The sequence below is a fragment of the Meleagris gallopavo genome, chromosome 3, assembly GCF_000146605.3.
Source record: "Meleagris gallopavo isolate NT-WF06-2002-E0010 breed Aviagen turkey brand Nicholas breeding stock chromosome 3, Turkey_5.1, whole genome shotgun sequence".
In the NCBI taxonomy this organism is placed as follows: domain Eukaryota; kingdom Metazoa; phylum Chordata; class Aves; order Galliformes; family Phasianidae; genus Meleagris; species Meleagris gallopavo.
The window spans coordinates 47,999,403-48,025,384 of NC_015013.2; the positions used below are offsets into that span (position 1 = coordinate 47,999,403).

The following is a 25,982-nucleotide window of genomic DNA, read 5'->3' on the forward strand; positions in this document are numbered from 1 at the left end:
GGCCCCCGCCGCCGGGGCTCGGTCTTGCTAAGTGACCGCGCTCGCGGCGAGACGCTGGCCGGTTGTCATGCGTTTGTCATGGCCGGGAGGCTCGGGGAGCTCCGCTTGTGGGGTGAGGGCGCAGCGCTGGTACTGCTGGGTCAGGGGGTGAGGAAGAGCTCCGGAAGGGGAGCGCGTTCCGGAAAGGGATGTTTACTGAAGTATGTGCTTCATAGCACATTGGAGGTGGGGAAATAAAAGCGTACGAGCCGTTCCCAGTGTCACTAGGCCATCGGTTCTGTAGGAAAGCACTGTACGATGGCAGCACGCAAAGCGGAGAATTTCAGCCACGGAGATGCGAGCAGAGTGCCGTCCAACTTGAGCTGAAGAGCTGTAGGCATTGCTGACTTGGAAAGGTAATCTTATCTTTTATTCTCAGTATAAGGACGTAAGCTGGTTTGAAATCAGGCATTGAAATGAGCTACTGCGCTTTTTAAGACGTGGCATATTAAAGCAAATCTGGCAGTGCTTAACCATTGCTGAACGTTCTGTCAGCTGCTGTTACTGCATCTCTGTGTCAGTACACTGTAGAAAACATGGTTTGAGAATTGCTATGCTCCATTTATCACATTATTCCATGTTAAAGATGTGCAAACTGAAAGTGACTTAAGGTTATACACAGAGCTTTGAGAAAGGAAACAGCATCCAAGGCCTCCAGCTCCTAGGCTAGGTCACCAACCACCAGGTTATCACAGTGATCAGTTAAGCCAGAAGACCCATTCATGGGGAGCTGAAGGGGAGTGATTACATGAATATGTCTGTATTGGACACCCAGTGCACTGATTAGATCTGTGTACCATGCTTCCTCTGTAGATCACCTGAGGGAATCATCTCTGCTAAGAAAAAAGCTAGAAGAATTACAAGTAAAGTTGTTCTATCTGTATAGGCAGTCTGTTTTTTTAAGACAAAGCAGTCCGATGGTTATCCTGAACTATGGGTGTTTGGGGATTCGTGAGTTCTGAGATTGATCTATTCCCTTTGCATCATGGCATAGGAATACTTTCATAGTAGAATCAGGAAGATTTTAAGGAGCTCCAGGCTTCTTTTTGCAGAAGAGTGCCATTTGAATCCTATGTATGTAAAGAATGCATGTACACAAATGTGTGTCTGATAAAATGTCTGACAAACAAACAGTTTTACTAACAGCAAAACTTTGGAAGCATGGATTGCTTTTAGAAAGCAGCTGTAGTTTTATGCAGAGGAGGAATAAAAACACACAAACATCTTAATCTATTTTTAATTTGATAATGGTTTAAGGGTGGGGGGTAGAAGGAACAATTTTATAATTAGTTGCAGCACAATATTTGCATCTTCCATATTTAGAGTGTGACTGTCAGTGAATAAGTGCAACTTGACAGGAATATGTGTGAGTTTGTCTTTCATCCATGGCTGCATGTTATGCTCTGATAAATGCAAACATAAGTGTTGTCGATCTGTCATTACAGGCATACACCTGTCTTCAGAAACAGCTTAATAACTATGCTGTTTAAAACTTAAAGTGTGAGAGTGAGCCAATTCTGCAAACAAATCAAAGAAGTTGAGAGCAGAAAAAACAAGATGAATGCGTCTGGGGGAACTTGTGGGAGCCCCAGTTCTGCAGAACCTGCTGGAGATTTCTTCAAGGAACTGTGGTCCAAACTGAAAGAATGTCATGATAAAGAAGTGCAAGGTAAAACAGCTTGCTGTGAAAGTAGATTTTATCTGGTACCACTGGGGAGGTTTGAACCAGAGTACTGCTCCATATGTGTGGAACTAAATGCATTCTTAACGTCTTGTGTTATGCAAGATGATGAACTGGGTGATTACAAATGATTGCTACAGATTGACCACCTAAACCTGATTTAAAAGAATCACATTTGGACTGCCAACAGCTACAAATGATTTGGTAGATCAGATGAGGTGCAATGTTATGTGAGATTTCTTTTTGCTTAAGAAATACTCAAATGGTGGCTTAGCTTTAATGTTATGATTTAAAGTTACCAAATCAAGTTCTTGTTTTTATTTTTTTAATCACGTTAAATACATCAAAATGATAACTGAACAAATATCTATGTAATTTCACCTGACCTGTTCCAAATCCCACTGCAGATTACAATTAGCGAAATGGAAAGTATTAAATTTTCAGTGTCTTGCAATTTCTCGATATAAGAACAGGCAACATTTTTATAAATAATATGTGTTTTATGACCTGTATGATACTAATTTTACTATGGTTTGACTGTTAGTGCCTTTCCATTCTTCAGTGGTGTGGAAAATAAGCAGTGCTCAAAGATGAATTATCGCACTGTATACTTATAATTGTAATATTGTTTCACAAGTAGCGTTCATAACATGTGCTAAAAATACTTTGTTGGAAGATGAATCTGGCTATCTGAAGTCACACTATCTGAAGTCATTTTTCTGGATGGAATTAGAACAGTATTTGCATATTCATCAAGGACATTGCTATGCATAAAATAGTGTTTTCATTAGGCTGGAATAATAGCAGTTGAGCTTTTTTGTGAATTATGAGCTTTAGTTGTACAAGTGGATCTTTATAGTTGGACCATTCCAGTAGCCTTAGTCATTTTCCCTAGCCTCAAACCTGATGTAGGTCTGACCATTTTGGTCCAGTTAAATCATCTCTTGTGAATTTTAAAAACTGTGAGGATTGCTCTGTAATGTTGGGATGTTTCATATCTCAGAACTCAACGATGTGTAAGGCTGGTCCTTCATACTTTGTGTTAGTAATTGCAGGGAAAAAGAAATCCAACAACTTGGTAACCTAAAGGAGAGAGATGCCAGTTAGTAGCTTTTTGTTCCATTAAAAAATAGCCGTATTAAATATAATTTTATATGGTATCTTGAATCACAGAAAAAAATTATTATGTTTGTGAGATTTTAACTTTTAAAAAAAAAAATCTTTTTGGAGTGGGTGTGATGTAAGCTACAGATAAAAGCAGAATTACTGACAGAATGGGATCTGGCAATCTATGGCATGTCTGAACAACAAAAACTTGAAAACCGAAAAGCTCTAATGTGGAGGGTGATGTTAAGTGACCCCTTCTCTAATTTCTTGGGATGTGCAGCACATGATTTAGCATTTTGGTTTTCTTTATGCATATAAAGATGCTCTTTAGAATGTATGTTAGGTGGGGCCAGATAATTTTGCCACTAGGCAGACTTTTTCATGCCTAGCCCTTTGTCGGTGTGTCCCGCACTGTGTTAGGTAAAATTAGGTCTTCCATGATAACATCAAAGACATGCCTTAAGGAGAGTTAATTTTTTCAAAAGGTGGGGATCCTCTTATAGAAAATGTTACTGGAAGATATTTTAGAAACATCAAACACAGGCTTGCCTGGACTTTGCTTGTTTCTGAAGTCTATAAATAAGAATTAAAATTGACTCATGAGTTTCCAATCTGAATGTCAGCAAAAATTTATTTTAAAGATGGTGGATGTTGGATTAAGTGAAAGTTAGTCGTTGGAGAAGAAGTGTGTTGTGTGCATAGAGCACAGGGTACTATTGTGGTGTAGTTCTTAATTCTTACAAATCCATGGAATGCAGAATTTTTTTACATAAGAGCCTGAAGGGATCGGGTATATTATACAGAGAATATTTAGCAATGTATAAATAGAATACTTCAAACTCATACATTCTTAAATGGGTTGCGCTGAGTTTTTCTGTTGCTGTATTTTAAAGAGTGTGTGTTTCTCTTTTCTACCATGCTAGCTAAACAGACCTCATCTTGCATCTTTTTCCTTAAAAAGTGGATTTTTAATTAAAAAAAAAATTAAAAAAAATCCAAACTTTGGCTCTCCAGACAAAATATCTAGCATTTTCTCTCCAAATCATTGTGGCCAACAATAGGACTCCTACAACCCAGTTCCTGAAGATATCAGGCATGGTCAGAGTTGATTGACTTCCGTGGACTTCAAGCAGGCTCAGCAACTTGGAATAATGGTTATTAAAGCTGTGCTTGCTTTTATTCCTACCTATAGAACTTGTGAAACATCTGCATAGCTCATGCAAATTAGAAAGCAGTGTGGTAATGCTGTGCTATCACAGAATCATAGAATCACCAATGTTGGAAAATACCCACAGGATCACCCAGTCCAACCATCCACCCATCACCAATACTCTCACTAAACCATGACCCTCAACACAACGTCCAAACGTTCCTTGAACACCTCCAGGGTTGGTGACTCCACCACCTCCTTGGGCAGCCCATTGCAGTACCTAAGGTGATTAAGTGTTGCTGATGTCTAACACTTTAATCTTGCTCAAAATAATTATACGGATGCTTTCTGCTCATGTTTTATCGGCATGGTTCCTGTGGATGAATTCTGAAATTGTTCTTTGTAATGTAAAGCTTTATCTTTTTTCATACAAATGTGAGGAGTTATGTGTACAAGATGTAGCTTAATTCTTTTCAATTTTTCCTTATCTGAAACGTAATGGAGGAATAGGGGGAAAAACTACAGTCTTTGAAGGTGAGAAAACTATGAGGAAAGTAATCTAATTGATTGCCATCGGTAAGGAAATGGCTAAAGACTCTTCAAAAGTAAATAATCATAGAAAACAGAGCTAGAAGGGAATGTAGAAGGTCATCCAGTCAATTTCTATGCCCTTAAGGTAGGGTTTTATCTGTGTCCATGCTGACAGAAGCTGGTCCAACCCATTCCTAGAAGTCAGATTCTGCAGGCTTCCCAAGCACAATTTTAAGAAGATAGAATTATTGCATTTGAAAATTCTCCAGAACAGTATTTGTCATGTCCATTAATTGAAACCTTACAGGTAGATAACTTAGTCAACTTGCAATTTTTTTTAAAGACAGTGTTGTGTATTTAATCTTCTTAATGACAGTTTAAAGGAAGTCTCCATCATCTTAATAGAAAGTGTCATTTGCTAAAGCACTAATGAGCTTTAGGTAACATGAACTTACTATAGTCTATAGCTTGTCTTTCATAGGAGCATTGTGTAAGAGAAAATTGAATTTGGAATGTAGATAGCATGGGTTTTTTTTACTATCTACTATATGCTTTTACCACTACATCTACTATATGCTTAGTAGATGGTTGAATAAGGAAATGGGAAAGTTTGTTTGTGTTGCTTAACAGATAAAGGAAAGCTGTCTTAATTATCTTGGTTAAAGTCTCCAACACTCTGGAAAGGCAAAATTAAGAGATTACAACTAATGTAATTCAGTGCTCCCCAAGTAATGTAACGAGCTGGTTTCCTGCCTTCTCATTGCAATCATTTGAATTAAGAAAGAAACAACCTCGAAGGAGCTACTTTAGTTCCTCTTGCATTCAGGTGAGAGGTGAGATTGTGTTACCTGCAGCACAGTACTGAGCCTTTTGAGTGCTGCCTCTTCAATTTGTGGCTCAGATTGCCAATGTTACAATCCTGAATACTTGCTGAACGAACTACCTGTTCATACAGGAGATGCATTGTTGTGCAGCTTCATTCCTTCCGATGGGCGTGGAGCAGCATTAAAGCACCCTTTATAGGGGTTTTAATTGCAGATGCCTAATTGACTTAACGAAGAGCAACTACTTAAAAAAAAGAAATAAATAAACCCTCTTTCTGTGCTGATATGCATGACAGAACCTAACATCTCAAAGGTGTTGGACACCTAGAGATAAAAGAAATCTTGCCATATTTCTTAATACTTTTTTGTTTTTTTTAAGCAGTAAGTGTATTTCTTGATCTCCATGTCTCACTAGTGTCGTGTAGCAGTGATACGGGTTCATCAAGGTTTTGGCTGGCCTGGCCATTATGTTTTAAGTGTCCTGAAAAGTGAGCATTCTTAAGCAAGTAGTTTTCTGCTTTGAGCTGATCCCAATCAAGTGTGGTAGGTGAAAGGGGGGAAAAAAGAAGTCTCCTAGCAGCCTTAACCTGCTTTTCTTACAGTGAGAACACATTGGATATGTTGCTTGGTTTAAATTTAAAATTGCCAGAGGTTCTAGAAGTATTCTGGTGCCATTACATCTTCCCAAAAGACTAATGCGTTTGCTAGAAAGTTCACAAGAAACCTGGTTTTCAAACTCAAACTGTTCATAGCCTTCTGATGTTTTCCTAAATTTACTATGGCATATGTAATTAAGAAAATGTTAAATAGCTAGGGTCTGATTGCTAACAGCTATTTATTCAAAATGGGAATGGCCAGCTTGCATATGGATAGTATCACAAATGTCACTGCATCTCTCTTGAGCTGGGCAATACCTCTAATAAAGTGCACTGTCCTTTGGTACCTTAAAGCTCTGAAACATATTTTTAGTAAGCTTCTCTTATATACATCTAGTGTAGTACATTCTTTGAGTTATTGATTGCATGCTAGATTTCAAGTGTGGTATCATGCTTTAATATATGCACAGAATGTATTTTGTGTCATGTATGCATAGGCTTTGAAAATACATTGACAGTAGTTGGTATTCACACGTATGTGGTTTTGTGGTTTGTTGTTTTAATTTTTTTCCCTTCTTTCTCCAAAAGGGTGCTGTTATGTGCAAATCTGAGTGTTTAAGAAGTCCCCATTTTCCTGGAAATTGTAATAGCTTTATTTGTTTCCAGGATATTGCAGAACATAACCAAGAATTGCCTCTCTTCTCTCCAAATTAGTCACTATTTTCTCTCTTGTACATATGTCACTGGCAAAACAAGACTTATCCTCTGAGAGTGTTGTATAATGTGGTTGTTTTTTTTTTTTTCTTTCCACTTTTCAGGCTTACAACTGAAAATATCCAAGCTGAAGAAGGAAAGATGCTTGTAAGTAGTCATACTGATGATCTAACTTATTAAAGGAGGGTCTAAGTACAAATAATGACCTGTTATTCCTGTAAGGTTCAATTAAGGTATCAGGGAGGCTTCTTTCAGACATAGAAAATTCTGTTCACTTTAATAATTCAGTTAAAGTGATATAAAAATGTATGTCACTCTTTATAGGACCTCAATAGGACCTTTGTAGCACCTGAAAACTACATTTGTCTTCCTTGAACAGAGGATGGTAAAATGTTCCTATTTCTAGGGTGCCCACTGAGTTTACTAACATTTCTAATTAGGAAGGCATTTTAAAACTTAGATAGGATCTGTAAAAGAGAAGTGGCAAGACAAGACAAAGACAAGACAACTTTTTTTTTTAGACTTTTTAAACTAGATATCTGTATTTAATACATATTAATACATATTTATATTTTCCTGGCTATGTTTTTTGAAGGAAAATTATGGCATTGTGTACTTTTTTTTTTTTTTTTTTCCTTTTGGTACTATAGTAGCTCAAGCAGTTATCTAGCATTTCTGATAGTTTATTTTATGAACTCCCGGTGTGCTTTGGTCTTGGGTCGGGAGGGAGACAAATGCTTCTTTTTTTGTAGTAGTGAAGTCCCCGTAGTAGGTTTTACCATCTGCATCTCCACCCCATAATGTGGTGGAATTGCACTGTGAAGCAGTGCTACCTTTTCCATGCTTGTTTATTCTACTATTGGACACATTCAGTTTGTTGTCTGCCATTATTACTGTTCTTCAGTATATACAATTATATCTGTGCCTTACTTCCAGAAAAAGTGTCCTTGCTTCCTCTCATTTAGCTTTTGGAAGAAATTGGCTTTGGTTGTGTTATGCCTGTGTTGTTTCCTTCCCTGGATAACTTCCAGTAGTTAGCTAGACAAAAATCTGTGATGTTTGACCATTGGGCTTATAAATGCTGCAGAGAAGCTGCTAGGAGATAACGGTGGCAGCTGAAGGAGCAGTGCAGGGCAGGATCACAAGAAGAAGGGTTAACAAATCACTCCCAGAACAGCATTCATTCTGTTCTAGTACCATGAGGCATCTCCTGCATTTCCACAGCAATATCCCAAACCCACAGCAGTGCTTACATTCCCAAGAATACTCACATTGCTAACTCCCAGTTCCCCCACATATGCAACCAGTCCTCAGGATCAAGGTTGGTCAACTTTTGTGCAGTATCACAATAAATCTATTTATGTTACTACATATGGATGAGCTATTGCAGTTATTAGAGTCCTCTCAGCACATATTTGCTGTTATGTTTTATACTTACAGGCTATGTGTACTTTCCTAGGGGGAAAAGACTTTAATAACTTGTTATTATGTACACAAATTGAAGTCATTGTTTCGTTTCCAATCTGAAAGGGTGAAATGGTCTTTTGCTGTTATTGTTAACTTGATCTGGTATATCATCAGTTGCTTCCGCATCCTGAAAATCTGAAATTAATCAATTATTTTTCAAGATGCTGACTGTTATCAGCAGTGTGACTGAACATGCATCGAATGCTTTAATTATTGTTTGTTGGAACCCGATTGCCACACTGTGGATACAATACTCTTATGTAGGAGATCTTGTTCTCCTTGATGCATCTGAATACCTGTGGTTTAAAGTTTCAGACTTTGTAATCGGCTGACAATGAGGGCCTTATATTGCACCCCACCTCAGCATTGGGTCTGGTGACTCGTAAATGCTGGGTGAGGGGCCATTCATTGTGAAGAGAGCCTCATAGCCAGAAATGTCTGTTAAGTTTATATCGACTGGACTGGATTGAAGAACAAAAAGCCTTGTTCCTCCTGTCATTTTAATATCTTTCTGTGACATCTTGTAGGATTTCAGTGGAAGAGGTTGAGTATTAGTTCTTACTGAGTATTTTTACAGATTTCTCTAAGTTTCACAAACTGAAAAATAGCGGGTATTTTTTGTCACGGGCATCAGAAAAACAGACTGCTTTCTGCAGACGTTTCATTTCCCATGGCCCAGCTGCACTTGGTTAATGAACTGAAGTAACAGACTTTTGCCTTCTCTATATCAAAGTACAAGTCCAGGAGTCCATCAGACTGTTATCATGTAACCATTTTATATTATATAAGCAGTTGAAAAGGACAATACAGTCTGGGTGGTGTTGCAAAAATAAAAGAGCTCTTTTAAAAGTTTCAGATTTAATAAAATATGTCTGGATTGTATGCTTCAGAGGCTTCTGCTGTCCCTTTCACTTTATGACTATTGTGGTTAGTTTCTTTTATTTCTATAGTAATCATGTGACCAGCAGTATGCTGATGTGTTTGTTAATGTATCCTAAAGGAAGTGCTGATTTAAAAGTGTATCTGTGTAAAAGAATTGTATGAACAAGTTAGTAAATATGTTTTCTTTACCTGTTGTGTTTGTTCTTGTCATCTTTTTGTCTCAGCCCATTTCATGGCTTTCTTAAATAATTCATCTCGAGCTGCTGAGAACAAACACCTGTTTTCTTGCAATACACAGAAGATAAAAAGCAGAGCTAGGAATGAGTTCTCAGAAGTTAGATATTGTCATGTTGCATAGATTCACCTGCTTCACTTCTCCTGAAGGCTTATAGAAAAATTATGCCAATTGCTTGTACTTTGTTTGAATCCTGGAGATGCTGTGGTCGGATAATAAAAGTCAAGGGAGCTAAAGTTGGGAATTTCATACTACTGGTTTTCCTTAGCTCTTTTGAGGAGGAAATGTCTTTATTATTTTAACAGTCCTGTTCTGTAGAGAGAGAATCTTTTTTTTTTTTTTTTTTTTAACCGAAGCTCTACCATTTCTGAAGTGTTTGAGAAGAGAGTTCACTTCCCATTTGTGTTCTGGAAATCCATGTTCTACAGACTGGGATTTGCTGCCTCAGGAATTCAACCTTTAACAGATTTTAAGATTTACTAAGCTAATGTGGCTTGCTGTGCTACAAGTTTGAATTCACTGCTAAACAAACAAACAACCAAAGCCCCCAGTCAGCTTCTCAGCAAGACACTGATGTAGGAAGTGCTCAAGCTTACGTTCCCTGACCTCATTACTTGAATGCTATTAGATTTGGTGTCTTGACTGTTAATTGAATTTTGTCTTGTGCAAAAAAACAGGTATAACAACAGAAGTTCAACTGCAGTGATAGGATTAGAAACTAGCTGACTCCTTTTCAAACTCAGGCTAAACTAAATTACCGTTCATTGGGAACGCTTTGTTTATCTTCTGCTTATTTTTTTTTTTTTCTGGGCATCTATTACCTTACCCAATAGTATGAAAGAAATATACCAGAGATAATTCTCTATTGAAAAGGTAAAAGCTGTAACTTAAAGTTGGAAGTAACTTCCTATTTTCTTTTGATTTTAGGGATGCGGAGAGGCTTGAAGAGTTTTACACGAAGAACCAACAGCTCAGAGAGCAGCAAAAGGCACTTCATGACACAATCAAGGTTCTAGAAGACAGGTGAACTAGTGTATTTTTTTGTTATAGTTTGGGGGTTTGTTTCAGAGTAGCTCTGTATATTTTGCAGTGTTGTTTGTAAGCCAGTCCTTTTCTAATACAGGCCAGACAGTGTGTTTTAAAGAAGCATAGAATTCAAATTCTTCTGAGTGAATCAAATTGTTATTTTCTACATGCTTAGCTCAGTAAAGGCAAATTGAAGTTTAACGAGTTAGTCTGGGATGCAGACAGCCACATTCTTTTTAATCTACATTTTTTGAGTTAAATTTTCTATCGGTCATAGAATAAGACAAATACAAAACCCTAGGGTAAGCTCTGTAATGTATTTTGAAACAAATGGAGGGATTCATTAAGAAATCTTTCAGTTTTGCAGGTCTGTTCTGTGTAAATTTCATCACTTGTTCTGTCTCTTGCCACTCTGATTCAGCCACTCTGATCACTTTTTGATCTGTTTTGCCTTTCAATTTTCTGCTTCTGTTGCTGCAGCAACAGTTTGTTGTTACAGCAAACCAAAACCAATAGATGGGAGATTACAGTGCTTTTTTCATCCTCTTAAAAAAAAAAAAAAAAAATATCTGCTCTGGAAAGTGTGTGTTTAAATTTCTTGCTAAAAGACTCTTAGAAGTTTTCTGTGAACAGAAATTATTTTCTCACATTAAATGAAATTATTTTCTCGCATTCCTATGTTACATCAAATCTTAGAGCTGCAATACTCAAAACTTGCTTTCAACTCTGATTCTCTGTAAAATGCATTAGGCATAAACTTGTAGCCAGGTAGGTATTAAACTTTCACAACACCTGAATAGAGAGAGATTTGTGTGGAGAGTAGAGTGCTCTAATCCCTTGGAGATGAAATATATACTGGAAAACAAACAAAAAAATAAATAATATTTAAAATAGTTTAATTCAGGAAGATGATAAAAGCTATGAAGAGGCATCTCCAGTACTTTACTTTTTCCATTATTCCACAATATTAAAATACTTATAAATCAAGCTTTTATTTCCAATATTAAACTGCAGAATTGGAAATTTAACTGTTTTTTTCAATCTGCTAATAGCAGCAAAGCACAACTCTTAGCCAACTAGTATCTTATTTAGTAATCAAAATAATCTGTCTCTTGCTGAGATTGTTGTTGTATAAGAAATAAAATACTTGTGGTTATCATCTATAAACTGCGCACACATTTCACAGCATAAATAAATGTGTCAGATAAAGTGTATTAAAAATTGTCTTTTTCTGGTCATAGATGAGCTTTAAACAACTAATCTAGACCATTAGAAAACATGGAGGCAGTGCCTCATACGACCTTTTAGTTCCACTTCTAAGTATTTGGTTTTAAGTTAAAGGTTTTCATATTTATTTGATATTTGTTACAGGTGGAGCTGTGTGTTTGTCCTTTTTATTTTACCAGTTTGGTAGTTTTGGTGTTCGAACAGTCAGTTAAGTGCGGATAGCTGCTTTATGTATGGCATTATTTTTATAAAGTTTTATTCTCTTAATGTTACTGAAGGTTAAGAGCAGGATTATGTGATCGTTGTGCTGTAACTGAAGAACATATGAGAAAGAAACAGCTGGAGTTTGAGAACATCCGACAGCAGAATCTTAAACTCATCACCGAGCTTAGTAAGTTTTATCCACAAGTCTGCACAAAAACAAAAGCAGTGTGTTTTATAAACTAGTACTATGTGAATTCCTATCACTTCGTAGAATGTATGTATGATGGTTTTTGTAAGTTCAAGAAGTTCTGTCAGGAGATTCAGCAGTCTGAAAATATGAACACATGGCAATTACTTGTCATTTGAACCACCTTCATATAGATTGAAGTGCTAATGCTGCAATTGTATTGATGTGGAAAATCTTACAATATGACGTAGCGGAGCTAACCTGACTGCTTTTGTTTGTTCCTGGAGTCAAAGTATAAAATAACAGATAACATGGTTTCCAAAGGCAGCCTTGACTTCAGAAGTAACTAGTGATCAGAAAGTAGCAGGTTCAAAAGTTGCCTGAGTCAGGCTTCTGTCATGTGGCATTTTTGTCCATGGATCTGAGAGAGCAATTCATTCATCTTTTCAACACTGGCTCACTTGTGTGCACACAGACGACAGTAATTAATGATTTTGTGGAACTAATGTGTTAAGTTCTTTACAGAAAGAGTGGTGAGGTACTGGAAAAGGCTGCCCAGAGAGGTTGTGGATGCCCCATCCCTGGAGGTGTTCAAGGCCAGGTTGGATGGGGCCCTGGGCAGCCTGGTCTAGTGTTAGATATGGAGGTTGGCGGCCCTGCATGGGGCAGGGGGGTTGGAGATTCATGATCCTTGAGGTCTCTTCCAACCTGGGCCATTCTGTGATTCTGTAGTGTGATGATGTACTAACTGCAACACCTTTGTCTTTTCTAACAATCACTTTATAACACTTCTAATGGCTAGCTTGAAAATTCATTTTGGTAAGGCATAGAGGATGTGTGGCGTTAAGATTTAAGAATTGATTCAATTTCCTTAGAAGACCTATCAAAATCACATATAACACAACGATATTGGATGTGAATTGATTTTGTTATTCTCTATTAATTGCAGTGAACGAGAAAAACAGCTTGCAGGATGAAAATAAAAAGATATCTGAACAGTTCCAGCAACTGCAGAAGGAATTGGAGTAAGTTTTGAGAGTCTCTGGTTTTTATTGAATCTTGATAGTAGTGTCTGGGAATATAAATGTTGACCTGTAAATCTTTTAAACTTGAGGTTATTCATTTTAATAGACTGTGAAAAGGTAGTCTAATGCCATTTTATATGAACAACGTAAAACTAACATCTTTGTATTACAGAACTTGCATACACATACATACACATATATACTCCAGGGCTTTTGAGTGGAAAAGGTGGATAAATATTATGGAAATTCAGTTTGACTTCGTGGTTGCATAACTCCATGCACTGTGCATTGTGAAGTCTTGCCTCTTGTACATTTATTTCTGTATAGATTCTGTACAGTTTCCTCCTAGGATAAGATTACAGAAACGACTTTTTTTCTAATAGTCCGAGTTCCAAAATATTTCAGTAAAGTTTTGAAATAAACTTCTGATAACCTTACAATTTTAAGAAGAAAGCTGCTGATTAAAAAAAGAGCTATAAATTAACTGTTAATCTGCACTCTGATATGATACCAAGAATGTACCATATGATGTAGTTAATAAGCAATATGGTACAAGCCAGAGGTAGTAATTCCTTTCTTGTACAGCCACTGTCTAACATCATCCAAAATTTAGCTCAATTTTTGCTGTCTATGAGGAAGTCGTGTTGGCAGATGGGAATGGGATGGGTTGTGTAGGTTTGATGTGTAAGGATTTTTCTGCACGTAACTTTTTTTTCTTATCTTCATCTCAGAGTAACTTTGTTATAGGACTCAAGCAACTCAGAGCTCATATCAGAAGGCCTGCGGTTCTATTCCTTTTGTATTTTTCAGTTTGTCTCCCATCTTTGCACCTTGTTCATTTCATCTCTTCAAAATAATTCATAATTATTAATTAATAATTAAATAATTAATTAATAATTCCTCACACTAGAAGTATCCATTTTCAAGACACATTTCTGTTTGTTTTCTACTGTATAATTCATTTTTGAGAATGTTTGATGTCTCTGGCAGCAGCTTTTTTTTGTGATGGCATTTAGGGACTACTTTTTGACTTGCACAGAGCTAAGATATGGGGAAAATATTTTTAGCAGGCCAATTGTTTCTACAGGGCTGTGCCAGTAAATGTAATGAGTACTCCATCAGCTAACATAAATTTGTGATGTGACTAGATGAGTACATTGTTTTCTGTATGTTCTGATTTAAGATATTGCTAGTAGATGGCACAGCATTCCAGTTACAGTATTTTCTCAGTATATGTGCTAGAAAAAAGGAATTACAGAATCATACAATAGTATTCACTGAGATGTTAGAGAAGAAAATGGATGAATCGATGTTTGTTGTTAAATGTTCACAGTTGGTCATGGTAAAAAGCAAAGCTTTGGAAAAAATTCTCCTCTGAAGCCAGACAGCTTCCAGTAGTTTTCCCATCATATTATTCACTTATTTTATGTAAGCTACCACGGATCATTTTAATGCGAACAGAAATATATCCCTATTTCCTCTTCCTCCCCTAGATCAAAACCTTACGTTTTCTCTTTATAATTTAGAAATTATCTTTTTGCCCATGTTTTCTCCTGAGAGTCATAAGGAAGAGTGCTACAAAAGATGACCAAGCAGGCAGGGTTAGATTTCCTTATGTTTATCTTGCACTGCTTCTTCCATTTTTTCTACTACCACCACTGTATTACAGGGAGCAATACCCTCATTAGGTACCAAACAAACTCAATTAAAGTTAAAGGAATTGGAATTAGCTTCGTTTTTGCTTTCTTTCCATGGCTAGGTAAGAATTCTTGGAAAGAAAGTTCTAGTTATTTGTTAAGCAAATTTTTGTATACTGACTCTAAAATATACTGTTAGAGATGACTATGAGAGAGAATAATGTTAGTTAACTCATGTTTTGCATTGTTTACATTGCTGTTATGAGTGATTTGCATTGCTTTTTGTGCTACTCTGAAAGCTTCTGTGAGGTGAATAAGAGGTAACATCAAATGGTCTGGAGAGGGGTTGCTTTTGGTATAACACTGTTCATTACAGTTCGAAATTGTCTGAAAGCTTCATTCTACGTTTAAAGAGAGCGTTCTCAGGGTATGCATGGAATTCCACCCAGGAAGAGTACGTTAGTCCATCCATTCGATGTTTCATTAACGAATATACTTCAGAGGATGAGACACAAATGACACAATTCTCGTTCGGTGGTTTTCGTTGGCTGGTGTTTTCTGCCCCCCCTCCCTGCCCTCCCAAGGAAAACATTTTCTGTGGTGCAGTAGCAGGATGCTCACTTTTGATGTGAAGAGCTGGGGTTGTACGCTGTTCTTGGGTTTAATGGGGCAATTTTAAATTTGTTGTTTAAAAGCTTGCTAGTAGTAGTATATATGTATTTATTTTACAGTGATATTATTGAGATGTCTATATGTTCTAAATTCTTGTTTTCTTAAACCACGTGATTGTCCTGCATGCTAAAACTAGATCTTTGCATTTTGTGAACTCAAAGATTTATATGACCACCTAATTTGGTCTCCAGGGAGCAAAAGCAACAAGCAATGGATGTAGAAGAAGGTGTCATTCCAGATTCTCCAGTTCTTACTTCTTCATTTTCTATGGTTAATCGTATGAGGAGGAAAAAAGAGAATAGGCATATCCGATACACAGAGCATACACAGCCAGATTTGGAACTGACAAAGAGCAGCAGTGGTAAGAGAGAGTATTGTTTGGTTGGGTTTTTTTAAACCATGCTTCAAAAATTTAAAGGATTAAGGAGTAAAAGACATAAGTTTGATTGCGAAGAGTGAGAACTAAACAAAAAAAAGTCTCAGTTGGTCTTCTGCCTGTTTTTTGGTTTGTAGTTTTGTTTTCTATTTATTCAGTAATATATGAATGTGTATATAAATGGATATGTTGAGTGCTGAATGGCTTTAGCAGCAACTGTTATATCACAGCTCAAAGCTTGTTTTAACCTCTTACTAAATGCAGTGGTTTCCTGATCCTTAAATCTGCTGTAACTCCAGTCTGACCAAAAGAGTTTGACTTGTGTGTACAGCTCTATCACCACCTAGTGGAGAGTGAAACAAATATTTAGCCACTTTCTGCAATTATCCTGCACTTAAAGTAATATTTCTAAAACCCATAGATATCTTAATTCTAGGAGCTATACCATCTTTTTTTCTCTAGCCCCAATACAATCTTTGCTTTTTTGTGTGTGTGCCAAGTCCGGAGATACTTTGCCAATTTGATTTCCAAACTTGCTTCTGTAATGTCATAGAAATAGCTCTAATGTATTTTGACCATAACAGCTATTTTTGAGGTAAAGGACTTTTAGTTTGTATTCTAATGATACACAGGAAATATGATAAACAATCCAGGTGCTTTTAATGCATTAATTTATCTTCTGAAATAATAATTTCAAAAGTATTTTAAGAACATATGTGATTGGATCTAAATATAAGTCTTGACTAAAAGCTTTCCAAGAATAAAAGCAGAACAAATGTGGGGGAATAGGGTGAGTTGGTTATTCATGCCCTTTATTTTAAGCATCTGATTTTGGCGTTGTGAACAGCTAATGATATAAATGCCTGTCTTGATTAATGGTTAAGAAAGGCAATTGGTGTCCAGGGCTACATGACACTCAGAAGGTTGGCCATTATTCAAATCACAGTTTTTTTGCTTTTTCATTAACTTAGCTGGTGCGGAAATTTATTCTCTTTGACAATTCACTCTTTAATACTTTTGATGCTGTATGAAGAAATGAAATATTGACTGGATACTACTGCTTATGCAATCAGTGTAGAAAGTGATACAGGTTTGTGTCAGTGTTATTTTATGGCTGACTAGCAGGGGATATATCTGAGAGACAGAGAATTAATGTGAAATATTAAAAATAATCAGATGTCCTTAGGTGAATGGATCTACTAACACACCAAAATTCATATTCAACTGCTGTTAGGACTAGGATGTTGGTTCTGTATCTGCATATGACTGTGACACTAGGCTATGTAGTTTCATCACATGATAATGTTTATACAACTTTTCCTAGAGTTTCAAATTCCTCTGTATTCCACACAAGCAAGCAGTCATCATGAAGAAGAGAGACTAGTGGCAGACACCTGTGATCCACAACTGTCCCCTGTACCAAGTAAGTGTATTAATAGTTTTAGTTCTAATTCTGTTTGAAACAAGGAAAATCTTACTACAGATGAGGAGTTAGAAACAACTGAGGTTCAGTTTGTGATCCTTCCTTTTAAACAAAGGATCCAGAAAAAGGAAATCTCTTTTAATCACAGAACTGCTTCTGAACTGCCTACCTCGATGCCAGTGGATAATGTGATCTGGTAGCGTAGCATTAGGGCTTTGAGTCAAGAAATGAAAAGAATCTCAGTGCAGCTCTTACTGCTGATTTGTTTTGTCAACTTGTTTAATTGAGTTATGTCTGAGTTGTCAACTGTAATATGAGATAAAAGACTCCAAGCATTGCACTTATTCTGAAGTGAGTATGTAACATTTATAAGTGCTTCTATTAATTATCCCTTTGTACTTGTGAATTGATTATAAGTCTTTAAATCTTAAATCTTTCTCCATAAACAATTCTTTGACAAGAATTTTGTGTCCCTGATTTTTTCCTCTGAAGTATTTAACTATAAATGATTGTGAGAGTCAGTGTTGGAATTATTCATGCAAGTCAGGGTTATGGATTGTGGTTCTTTTACTTTCCCATCAAATTATCACTTTGTCTCAGTTTAATAAATGAAATAGCATTATGCCCCTGAAAGAAGGGAAACTCACTTCTTGGCTTTCATAATAAAAACACAAGAATAATAAAAGTGTCACATAGGAAATAAACAACGCAATCTTTTTTCTTTTAATAGTCAGTATTCCTGTTCTACATGTTGTTCTTAGGTTGCTCATACCCTGGACTGGGAGTTTGAAATATAACTTCTGCATAGATTTGTATTTTAATTTTGGGGAATTTTATACCAACAGGAATCATATGTTTCTGTGATAGTGCAGCAGTTTACTCTCATCAGAAATTCTTCTTTCCCTTCACTCCACTCATTGCTTCCATATGTGATTCTGTCTGATACAGGTCAAACTATTTCCATAATAATTAGATTTCAGTTTGTGATATTGTTTTGTTTTAGTTTGGCATTTGTATCCCTTGTGTAAATAGATTAAGATAATATATTTATATATGTAATTTAGTAAGTGAATTTCTTTATATTCATAAAGATAAACCGAGGATGGGAGGTTATCCTCTTCCAAAGCCATCTTTTAACTTGGCTGCGGTTGTTGCAGAAACAATTGGACTTGCTGTTCAGGATGAATCCGTAAGTGTTACTCACAGATTTCTCACATAATCAACTTCTTTGCCAATTGTTTTGGAAAGCAGTGTTTTTCAATTTGGCATTAAAATTCTGCAGAACTTATTTAAAGTTCCAGTAAGCTCACTCTAGCTTACTTTTTCTGATATAATAAAGGATTTCTATAGCAAGAGGGGAGATAACTGAGCTGACTTCTCTGCACACAGTGGAGGCAGGAGGGGCCATGGTTCTTGCTATGAACACGTATTTCAAGTTTGACTAAGGTAGTGGCATAAATCTTAGGATCTGCTTGTGCAGTAATCAAGTCGTAACGCACTGAAAAAGCTTACTTGGTGCTGAGGTTCTTGATGTATTCGATGTTTTTGCTTTGTAAGTACAATGAAGATGATAGTAATTTTTCCTTTAAATAGAAATAGTACCTGTGTTTATATGTAAGTGTCTGAAGGAATTTTTAAGTTTCCATAAGATTTCTTTAAAAGCTGCTGGTGAAAAGTTCATCTTTCTTTTAGTTTGTTACTTTTCAGAGTGAATGGTCATAATTAAATGGGGCTTTGGAGTATTTATATGTAATTCTAGCATGCTTATAAATTTGAACAGCTTTTAACATTTTCATTCTTTGTTTTACTTCATGACTTGCAAGGAGTCTCAGAGCGTACTGAGTTCTCCCCACGCTAGTGCTGCTATGAACCAGGCTCCAGAGGGCATACATCCTGAAGACTCAAGAAAACATTCAGCTTCTGAATCAAGAAATGAAGACAACAGTTTAGGGTGTGTTTGCACTCGCTAAAATAATGTTGTTTTAAACAGTGTCTTCCTTTAAAGGTACAGACACAGAAATAAAACTATTTTCATATTATCCAGTTTTCTTTGGTGTAAGTCACCACTAGAAAAAAAGGAACTGATAAAATGCAAAGCTATGGACTTCCTTTTCAGAGTTGTGATGTGTGAGCTTTTGATGTATGCAGTCCTTTCCTAAATGACTTTTTATCTGTTCTACTGATAACAAGTGAAAACCAGAGCAGTTAAAAAACAAACAAACAAAAAAAACAAAACCATGAGAAACCAAAAACAAAACTTGCACGTTTTTCCTTCATTTGCAGAAGCTTTGAGATTCTGTTGTCATGGTTATAGAATCTCTTCAAGAACCTACATAAATTATTTTCTCAACCCTTCCCCCTTTCTGCCATTTCACAGTACTTAAAGGTAGGCAGTCCTTCAGTAGGAGAGATTCCTTACTTCCCAGACCATAAGTTTCCCTGTTCTTTTTTTTTTCCTGTTTTTTGTTCATTTTAGTTAATATTCTGACAGCTTCTTGCAGATCACTGATGGGAAGTGTTTAGGTTTTTTCCCACTTTCTTTTCCCAGACACCAAAAAATGATTTTATCTCTCACTGTACTCAGTCTTTCAGGTCCATCTCAAAACACTCCACCACGCGTTGACTGGGATTCTCAAGTAGTTTCTCCTGTTTTCGGAGCTTCTAGCAATACGCGGAACAACTCAAGTACAAGTCATGCATCTTGTATTTTAGATTCTGATTCGAAGCCTAATGTCAAAATCAACCTCTTCAACAATCCTTCCGGTTCCAGATCTCATAAAAATAGGTCAAAATCTGAAGATGTTGCTTTTGTTGCACCACTGAATCTTGGAACTGAAATCAATTCAGTTATCAACCAGGTCTCTAGCAACAGGCAAATGGTTTTGAAAAAGAATAGTAATGAGGTTGTAACTTCTGTTGGAAACACCTGTGCAGCTAAAAATGAGGTGATCAAGAGCGATTTCCTTCTCGTACACCAGAAGCAGCCAGAGGGACGGGGTGCTAAGAGAAAGATAGCTGAAGATGAGCATATAATTAGCTGTGAAAATGCATCCTTCAACAAAGAGAACTCTGCACCCTTTCGATCAGATATTCAGCACATTAATGGGGAACACACAGGTGATAAGCCCTTGGACCTGTCTGACCGCTTCTGTGGAGTTCGTTGTCAAGAGAAAAAACAAGGAAGTGAGGAGACCTGTAAGAATAAACTGAAGCAGGTGACTCTGTATGATGTTTTTTGCAACTAGGGAAGCCCATTCATGAGGGTTCATCGTCGGTTCAGAATGCCAACAATGAGAGGAGCTTATTTGGCAGAGATATGCAAGGGGAACCCTACGTACAAGAGGCAGTGCTGGCAAAAACATTTGCAGATACAAAAAAACAGATCCATATGAAAGAAGAAGTCCCTCCTTTAAAAATAACACTACTGCCAAGTACTGTAGACACAGAGCAAGTTTTTAGTGATGTGAAGGTATGTTTTTTTTTCTCAGTTTTTCTTCTCTTGAAATGCCAAATTTAAGTCTTGGGAAACAATAAAATTGCAATATGTTGTTAGGTTGCCAGTGACCATGTACCAAACAGAAAGAAAACAAGGACAGGGCATGGAGAGTCTGAACCAGCATCTGTACTTCAACCAAACCCTTGTAGACTATCAAAAAATAAAGTACTGCCAAATGAGCAAGGTAACTTAAGGAAATTGTTCATTTTAGTACCTTATCCTCGTAGCTTATGCTACAGATGAATAGAATTCTTTATATCCTGTCTTCTCACACATTATCACTTTTCTGCTTTATATTTAGTCTCTTTCTGTTCTGTGCTTCTCGAGATCACACTTAGATGTTCAGTTATAATCTGTTGTATTTCATTAGGCTTTCCTTTAGTAGTATCTCCCTGTATTCTTTTGCCTCTATATAGTGAATGTATCATTGGCATTCAGCTGTAAACTCAACAAAAAATGAATGATCTTATATCTTATTTATTTGGCATGTTTTTCCGCACAGTGCCTTACTGCAGCTCGTGAATTACAGAGAGTTTAAACTCAAGCTTCCTGAAATTTTATTTCACTGTCTACATCAAATGCTTGAAAACTGTTTTCAGGTGTAAAAAAAAAAAAAAAGCCATTTTGTTAATGCCTTATGATCTATTAGAGAAACTGATTCCATGAAATACTTTCCTTGGAAGTTGTATATCCTTTCTGAAGGTGATCCCAGTGTTTTTTTATTTTTATAATTGGGATTGTAGTATTACCTATATTCCTTAGCTGTGCTGTTGCACTGCATACTTGATGTAGAAGTACTTAAAAGTTTACATTATAAGTTTTAAAAAAAAAAAAGAGCGGTTGGTGTTGCTATGTAGCTTGAAATCTAAACTTCTAGTTCACAGCTGCATTGGGAGCCATCCCTAGAACAATGACCAGACACTACTGTACTCTTGTGTCCTAAGAATTAACTGTTGTATTCTTACTAATCTAATGTCTTCTATGCAATTTTAACATTACTTGATTTGAACAGTACAGAGATTTTTATCAGCAAGAGTATTTATGTATTAAATACCTTGTAGAAATGTATAGGCATGGTGTGCTCCCTGAATATGGCAAAAAAACCCACCAAAATAACAAACCTTGAAATGTTTTCTTTAAAGATTCAGAAATACATGATTTACGTTTATTGTATTTGTTATTTGAGAAAAGTCAATTCTTAAAACCAAAGATGAAAAGAAATCGAACCTAAATTTTACATATCCGATGCTACTTACAGAATTTGATTCTGATTTGTCTTTTTTTGGTCATATTCTCTGTATCCAGACCTGAAAGAAAAACCTTTAGAAAACCTTCAGTGGAGCATAGACCCAGGAGCTGACCTTGCACAGTACAAAATGGACGTAACTGTGATTGATACGAAGGTGAGCCATCGCTTTGCAACAGGTTGGCATATTCCAGAAGATTAGAAAAAAAGTCTTTAGATGTCATCTCCTGAACTTTGTTCCAGGCAGACCAAACCTACTTGCTCACTAAAATCAATTTCACTCACTTGACGCTTTTTCACATTCCTGTATAATGTTTGTTTATTCGCAGCATAGTTCAGTTATCCTGTAACATTTCAGCTGTCTTGTTGTATTTGATCAACTTTGCCATGTGGGTATTCAGGATGAAATGGATGGACTTGATGATATCTTGGGATTTTGTTGAAAACAAAAATGTTTCAAATCTCATTTTTCCTGTGAAAGCCTTCATGAAGACATCTCTCTTTGTTAAGTAATGGAAAATGTGCAGATCATGACAATTATTCTCCTTACATTTGAGTACAGGTTGCCTACTAGGAATTAGAAATTGCCTGTGAGAATTTTCCTGAAATTTATTGGCTTTCTTTCAAATAAGATCTATCTTAATGTGTTTTGAATTGAGACTGACTGCTTTTGAATTTTTGTATGATTAATTTTTCTCTTTGTGGAATTTTAACATGAAAGCTTTAAGGAATTTCTTGTCTAGGAAGTAATGTAATTCACCAGATAAATGTCTGAAGATTTTCCAGGAACAGTGACAAAATGGTTTTAGATATATAATAGTAATACTGATTATACCAATTGTTTCTGAGTGTAATTGTCAAATTTCCTTTTTTATTCAGGATGATTCTCAGTCAAGAATTGGAGGGGAAGTTGTTGATATGGATTATACATATGTTAGTGAAAGTGTGCTACTGAAAATGAAAAATCCAGAGCAAACCCAGGAAAGCAGTCCAAGTAAGACTTTTTTCCCCTCTGGATTTATTTTTTTTTATTGTTGTTTATTTGGGGGGGGGGAGAAGACGAAGGATAGTTTTTTCCCATATGTGATTAGATAATATAAACTGTCTTGCAGCAAAAAACACATTTATTTTTTGCAGTTATAAAGATCAGCCTGTCTACTAGTACAATGGATGGTGAGTTGTTTCTTTATTTAAACTTACATGGTTTAAACAAGGTTTGTTGCGAGACAAAGCCAGAACTGTGCTTTTACAGTGCTTTAGAAGTTAAATACTTTTTTTCTAGCCTATAATAAGCACACTTGCAACTAGGTGCTTTGAAAGGCTGCTAGGTAATCATATCAGACTTTCTGTGGAAGACCAATCTCATTTTTAATAGCATATAATTAGAACTAGTGTAGTTAAAAATGAATCCAGATGTGTTTATATCACATCTAACATATGATATGTGGTGAGCTGTGGTTGCAGGGCCAAGACTTCTAACACTGATTGCATTCTGGTTTTTGCTTTGAATGTGGTGGTGGTCATTTTCTATTGTTGTTTTAGTTCTCTTGTTGTTTTTTGCTTGCTTGGGGATGTTTGCTATTGTTGCTTTTTGTTTCAAGATTTTGCAGCTTGATCACATTTCTGTAGTTTATTTCCTACACAAAGAAAAGCATTTCCTTCTGCTTGAAAGAGTCCATTATTGCAACAAACAAAATCTCATGCACATACTGTTGAAGTTTAAAGGTATATCAAAGTGATTCAGCAGTTAATCGAAGAAATAGAGACAAGATATCTTTATGAAAATTGTTCACATTCTATAGGTCACTGGATTAGTTGCAGAAAGAATAAATGTACTGTTAATGCGTTAATCAGTACTAGAGCTGGAAGTAGATGTCAGTTCTTAATATACATTCAGTCAAAGCATGCCTTCTTTACTGAAATTGTTGAGAGAGATTTGGAATGTTCATTGCTTGAGTGGATTTTTTTGTTGTTTGTTTGTTTTTGCTGTAATAGGAGGAGAAAAAAAAATGAACGATACCATAACAGAAATGTTTGATCGGACAGCTGATGGAGAGTATGAATCATGCCTACCAGAAGATAGTCTTTCTGCATGTGATGAAAAAGAAACTGTGCATGGTGAAGAACAGGACAAAGGAATAACAGTAGCAAGCAAGAAACCAAAGAGTGAGAGAGATTGATTTTTATTTTTATTTTTTTTTCCCTCTTCTTTCTTTGTTAGTATGCAACAGACTGCAAAAGTTGGTGTCAGGGTCTGTTCCATAGGAACAAATACGCCAAATAAACTATGAGTTCATTGTTCATAAGTTCATGGGATAATTCATTCATTATAATGACATAATATAAACAAATATGAAAATTGTTCTGTTGGTTCATTTATATTACATGCGTACAAATATGGAGCTGTAATGGAAGTTGACATAGAAGCTGTACAACAGAGTCACTCCTAAGGAAAACACGCCAGTTTTTGGCTATAGGTTAGGACTGTGATTTACTTGCTTTCTGTGTTCCCCAGCTACATTGAGATTTCTCGATATTTTTAAGTAACCTTTCCACTCCTATTCTGCTCATCTTACCTCACTACTCTTTTTCTTCTTCCCTCCTAATGCTTTGCGATCACTGATCAACCAATTCTGTATTATTTTTATTTTCTATCTGTATCTTCTACCTCAGAGCAGCATGAACATGGCTTTTTTGTATCTAATAGCCTAGTAATCATTTTAGAGACGTTTCTGCAGGCAGTCTTCTAACCTTATGTGACATGTGACTTTTTGTTCTGTGTGTTTACAGAACATGAGGATAAACAAGATAAAGCCAAACAGAAAGCTTTTGTGGAGCCATATTTCAAAAGTGATGAAAGGTAATTTGCCTAATATAAATAGTAATAAAAGTCGTTTGTTTAACATAGGTATTCTAAGGGTATTTCCTCCTTGAAGAGAACTTGTTCTGCCATAAAGCAAACCTGTTCATTTGCAACTTATTAGCAGCTGAAGATGCACAGGTAAAAAGATAGTGTGAATTAGATAAAAGCTGAAGTAGAGGGGGGGGAAAAAAACCACACATTGAGGTATATCAGTCACATTTGTTGCAAAGTAAGGAATGATATTTCTGCTTTTTATAATCCCGTTGAATGAAGTATTTTGTAATCCATGCGGTTTCTTATGGGCACGTAGCCATGCGTGAGTTTATCGTCAAAGAGCCGATGGGTCGCTTATATAAATAAGAAAAAAGCTGTTATCTTTGGTAGTTTTTTCCCTTCCTCTAGGCAATAAATGAGGAATGCGAAATAACTGTATGCCTTAGGGCTTCCTCTGTTGCCTTTCTGCCTGATCATCATTGATAGTCTGGGTCTTCATTTCATAATGATACTAAGCCCTTTACTTAAATAATTAGTCTTTTTTTACCATTGGCCTGTTTTCTTTGTAGATGAAAATTTGTTTAGTGTTTTGTGGTTTCAAAAAAGAGCATGTTAGTTGAAAAAAATCTTAGTCTTTGAATAGGAGCATGACATTCCTCCTGCAGATATCAGTGTGGGAACTTCTGATACTCATGAACTCATATTTTTGAGTAATTCAGATCAAGTCACTTTCCTATGATGAAAAGCCATAACACCTGACATGCATATGTGTGGGTTTTTTTTTTTTAAGGATTTTATTGCATTTTAAAAGCTCTGGGACTGTTTTAATTACGAAAGTAATCAAATATGAACTGTAGTATGTTTGGGTTTTGTAGATGCTGTGATTTTTTTTTAAGCTGTCCACTATTGTATCCTAAAGAAAAGAAAATTCTCAGGCATGTAGAGGAAGTAAATGCTCTTATCACATGAAAACACTTTTGCTTTTCAGAAAGAATACTATGTTAGATTTTCCTCATATTGAGGTGATTCGAAAGAAAGAAGAAAGAAGAAAATTGCCTGGCCATACTTGTAAGGAATGTGAAATCGTAAGTAGTGTTGGTAGTTCTGGTCTTCTAGCTCTTCTATTATCTACATTCTGAAGTGCTGTTGAAATGGAGTCTGGTCACATCATCTTCAGTATACACAGAAGCCAAGAGTTATTTACCAAAGCTGTTTACAAAAGTTACTTTTTGTAATCTGTAGTAACCACATGTAACTTTTTTGTAACTTTTTTTTTTTTTCTTTTTTCTATGCCTGTATGAAGGCAAAAGCCTCTGGCAGTATGATTCCAGTATGGTTTTTGTTAATAAAAGAAGCGTTAGCTAATCAAAGAATTGTAAG

The 25,982-nt window shown here is 36.1% G+C and overlaps 1 protein-coding gene across 1 annotated transcript in view; it reads left to right on the forward strand.

The window, feature by feature from the left end:
• Positions 1-25,982, forward strand: part of RBBP8 (RB binding protein 8, endonuclease) — a 38,454-nt gene that overhangs the window by 5,411 nt on the left and 7,061 nt on the right. The window contains 17 exon segments of the mRNA XM_019613973.2: positions 1,485-1,708; positions 6,747-6,789; positions 10,154-10,249; positions 11,758-11,870; positions 12,820-12,895; positions 15,396-15,565; positions 16,905-17,003; positions 18,095-18,192; positions 18,827-18,954; positions 19,588-20,231; positions 20,234-20,472; positions 20,557-20,683; positions 21,805-21,902; positions 22,625-22,739; positions 23,741-23,911; positions 24,536-24,605; positions 25,591-25,687. Coding sequence (XP_019469518.1) covers positions 1,597-1,708; positions 6,747-6,789; positions 10,154-10,249; positions 11,758-11,870; positions 12,820-12,895; positions 15,396-15,565; positions 16,905-17,003; positions 18,095-18,192; positions 18,827-18,954; positions 19,588-20,231; positions 20,234-20,472; positions 20,557-20,683; positions 21,805-21,902; positions 22,625-22,739; positions 23,741-23,911; positions 24,536-24,605; positions 25,591-25,687 — 2,496 coding nt within the window. The 5' untranslated portion in view covers positions 1,485-1,596.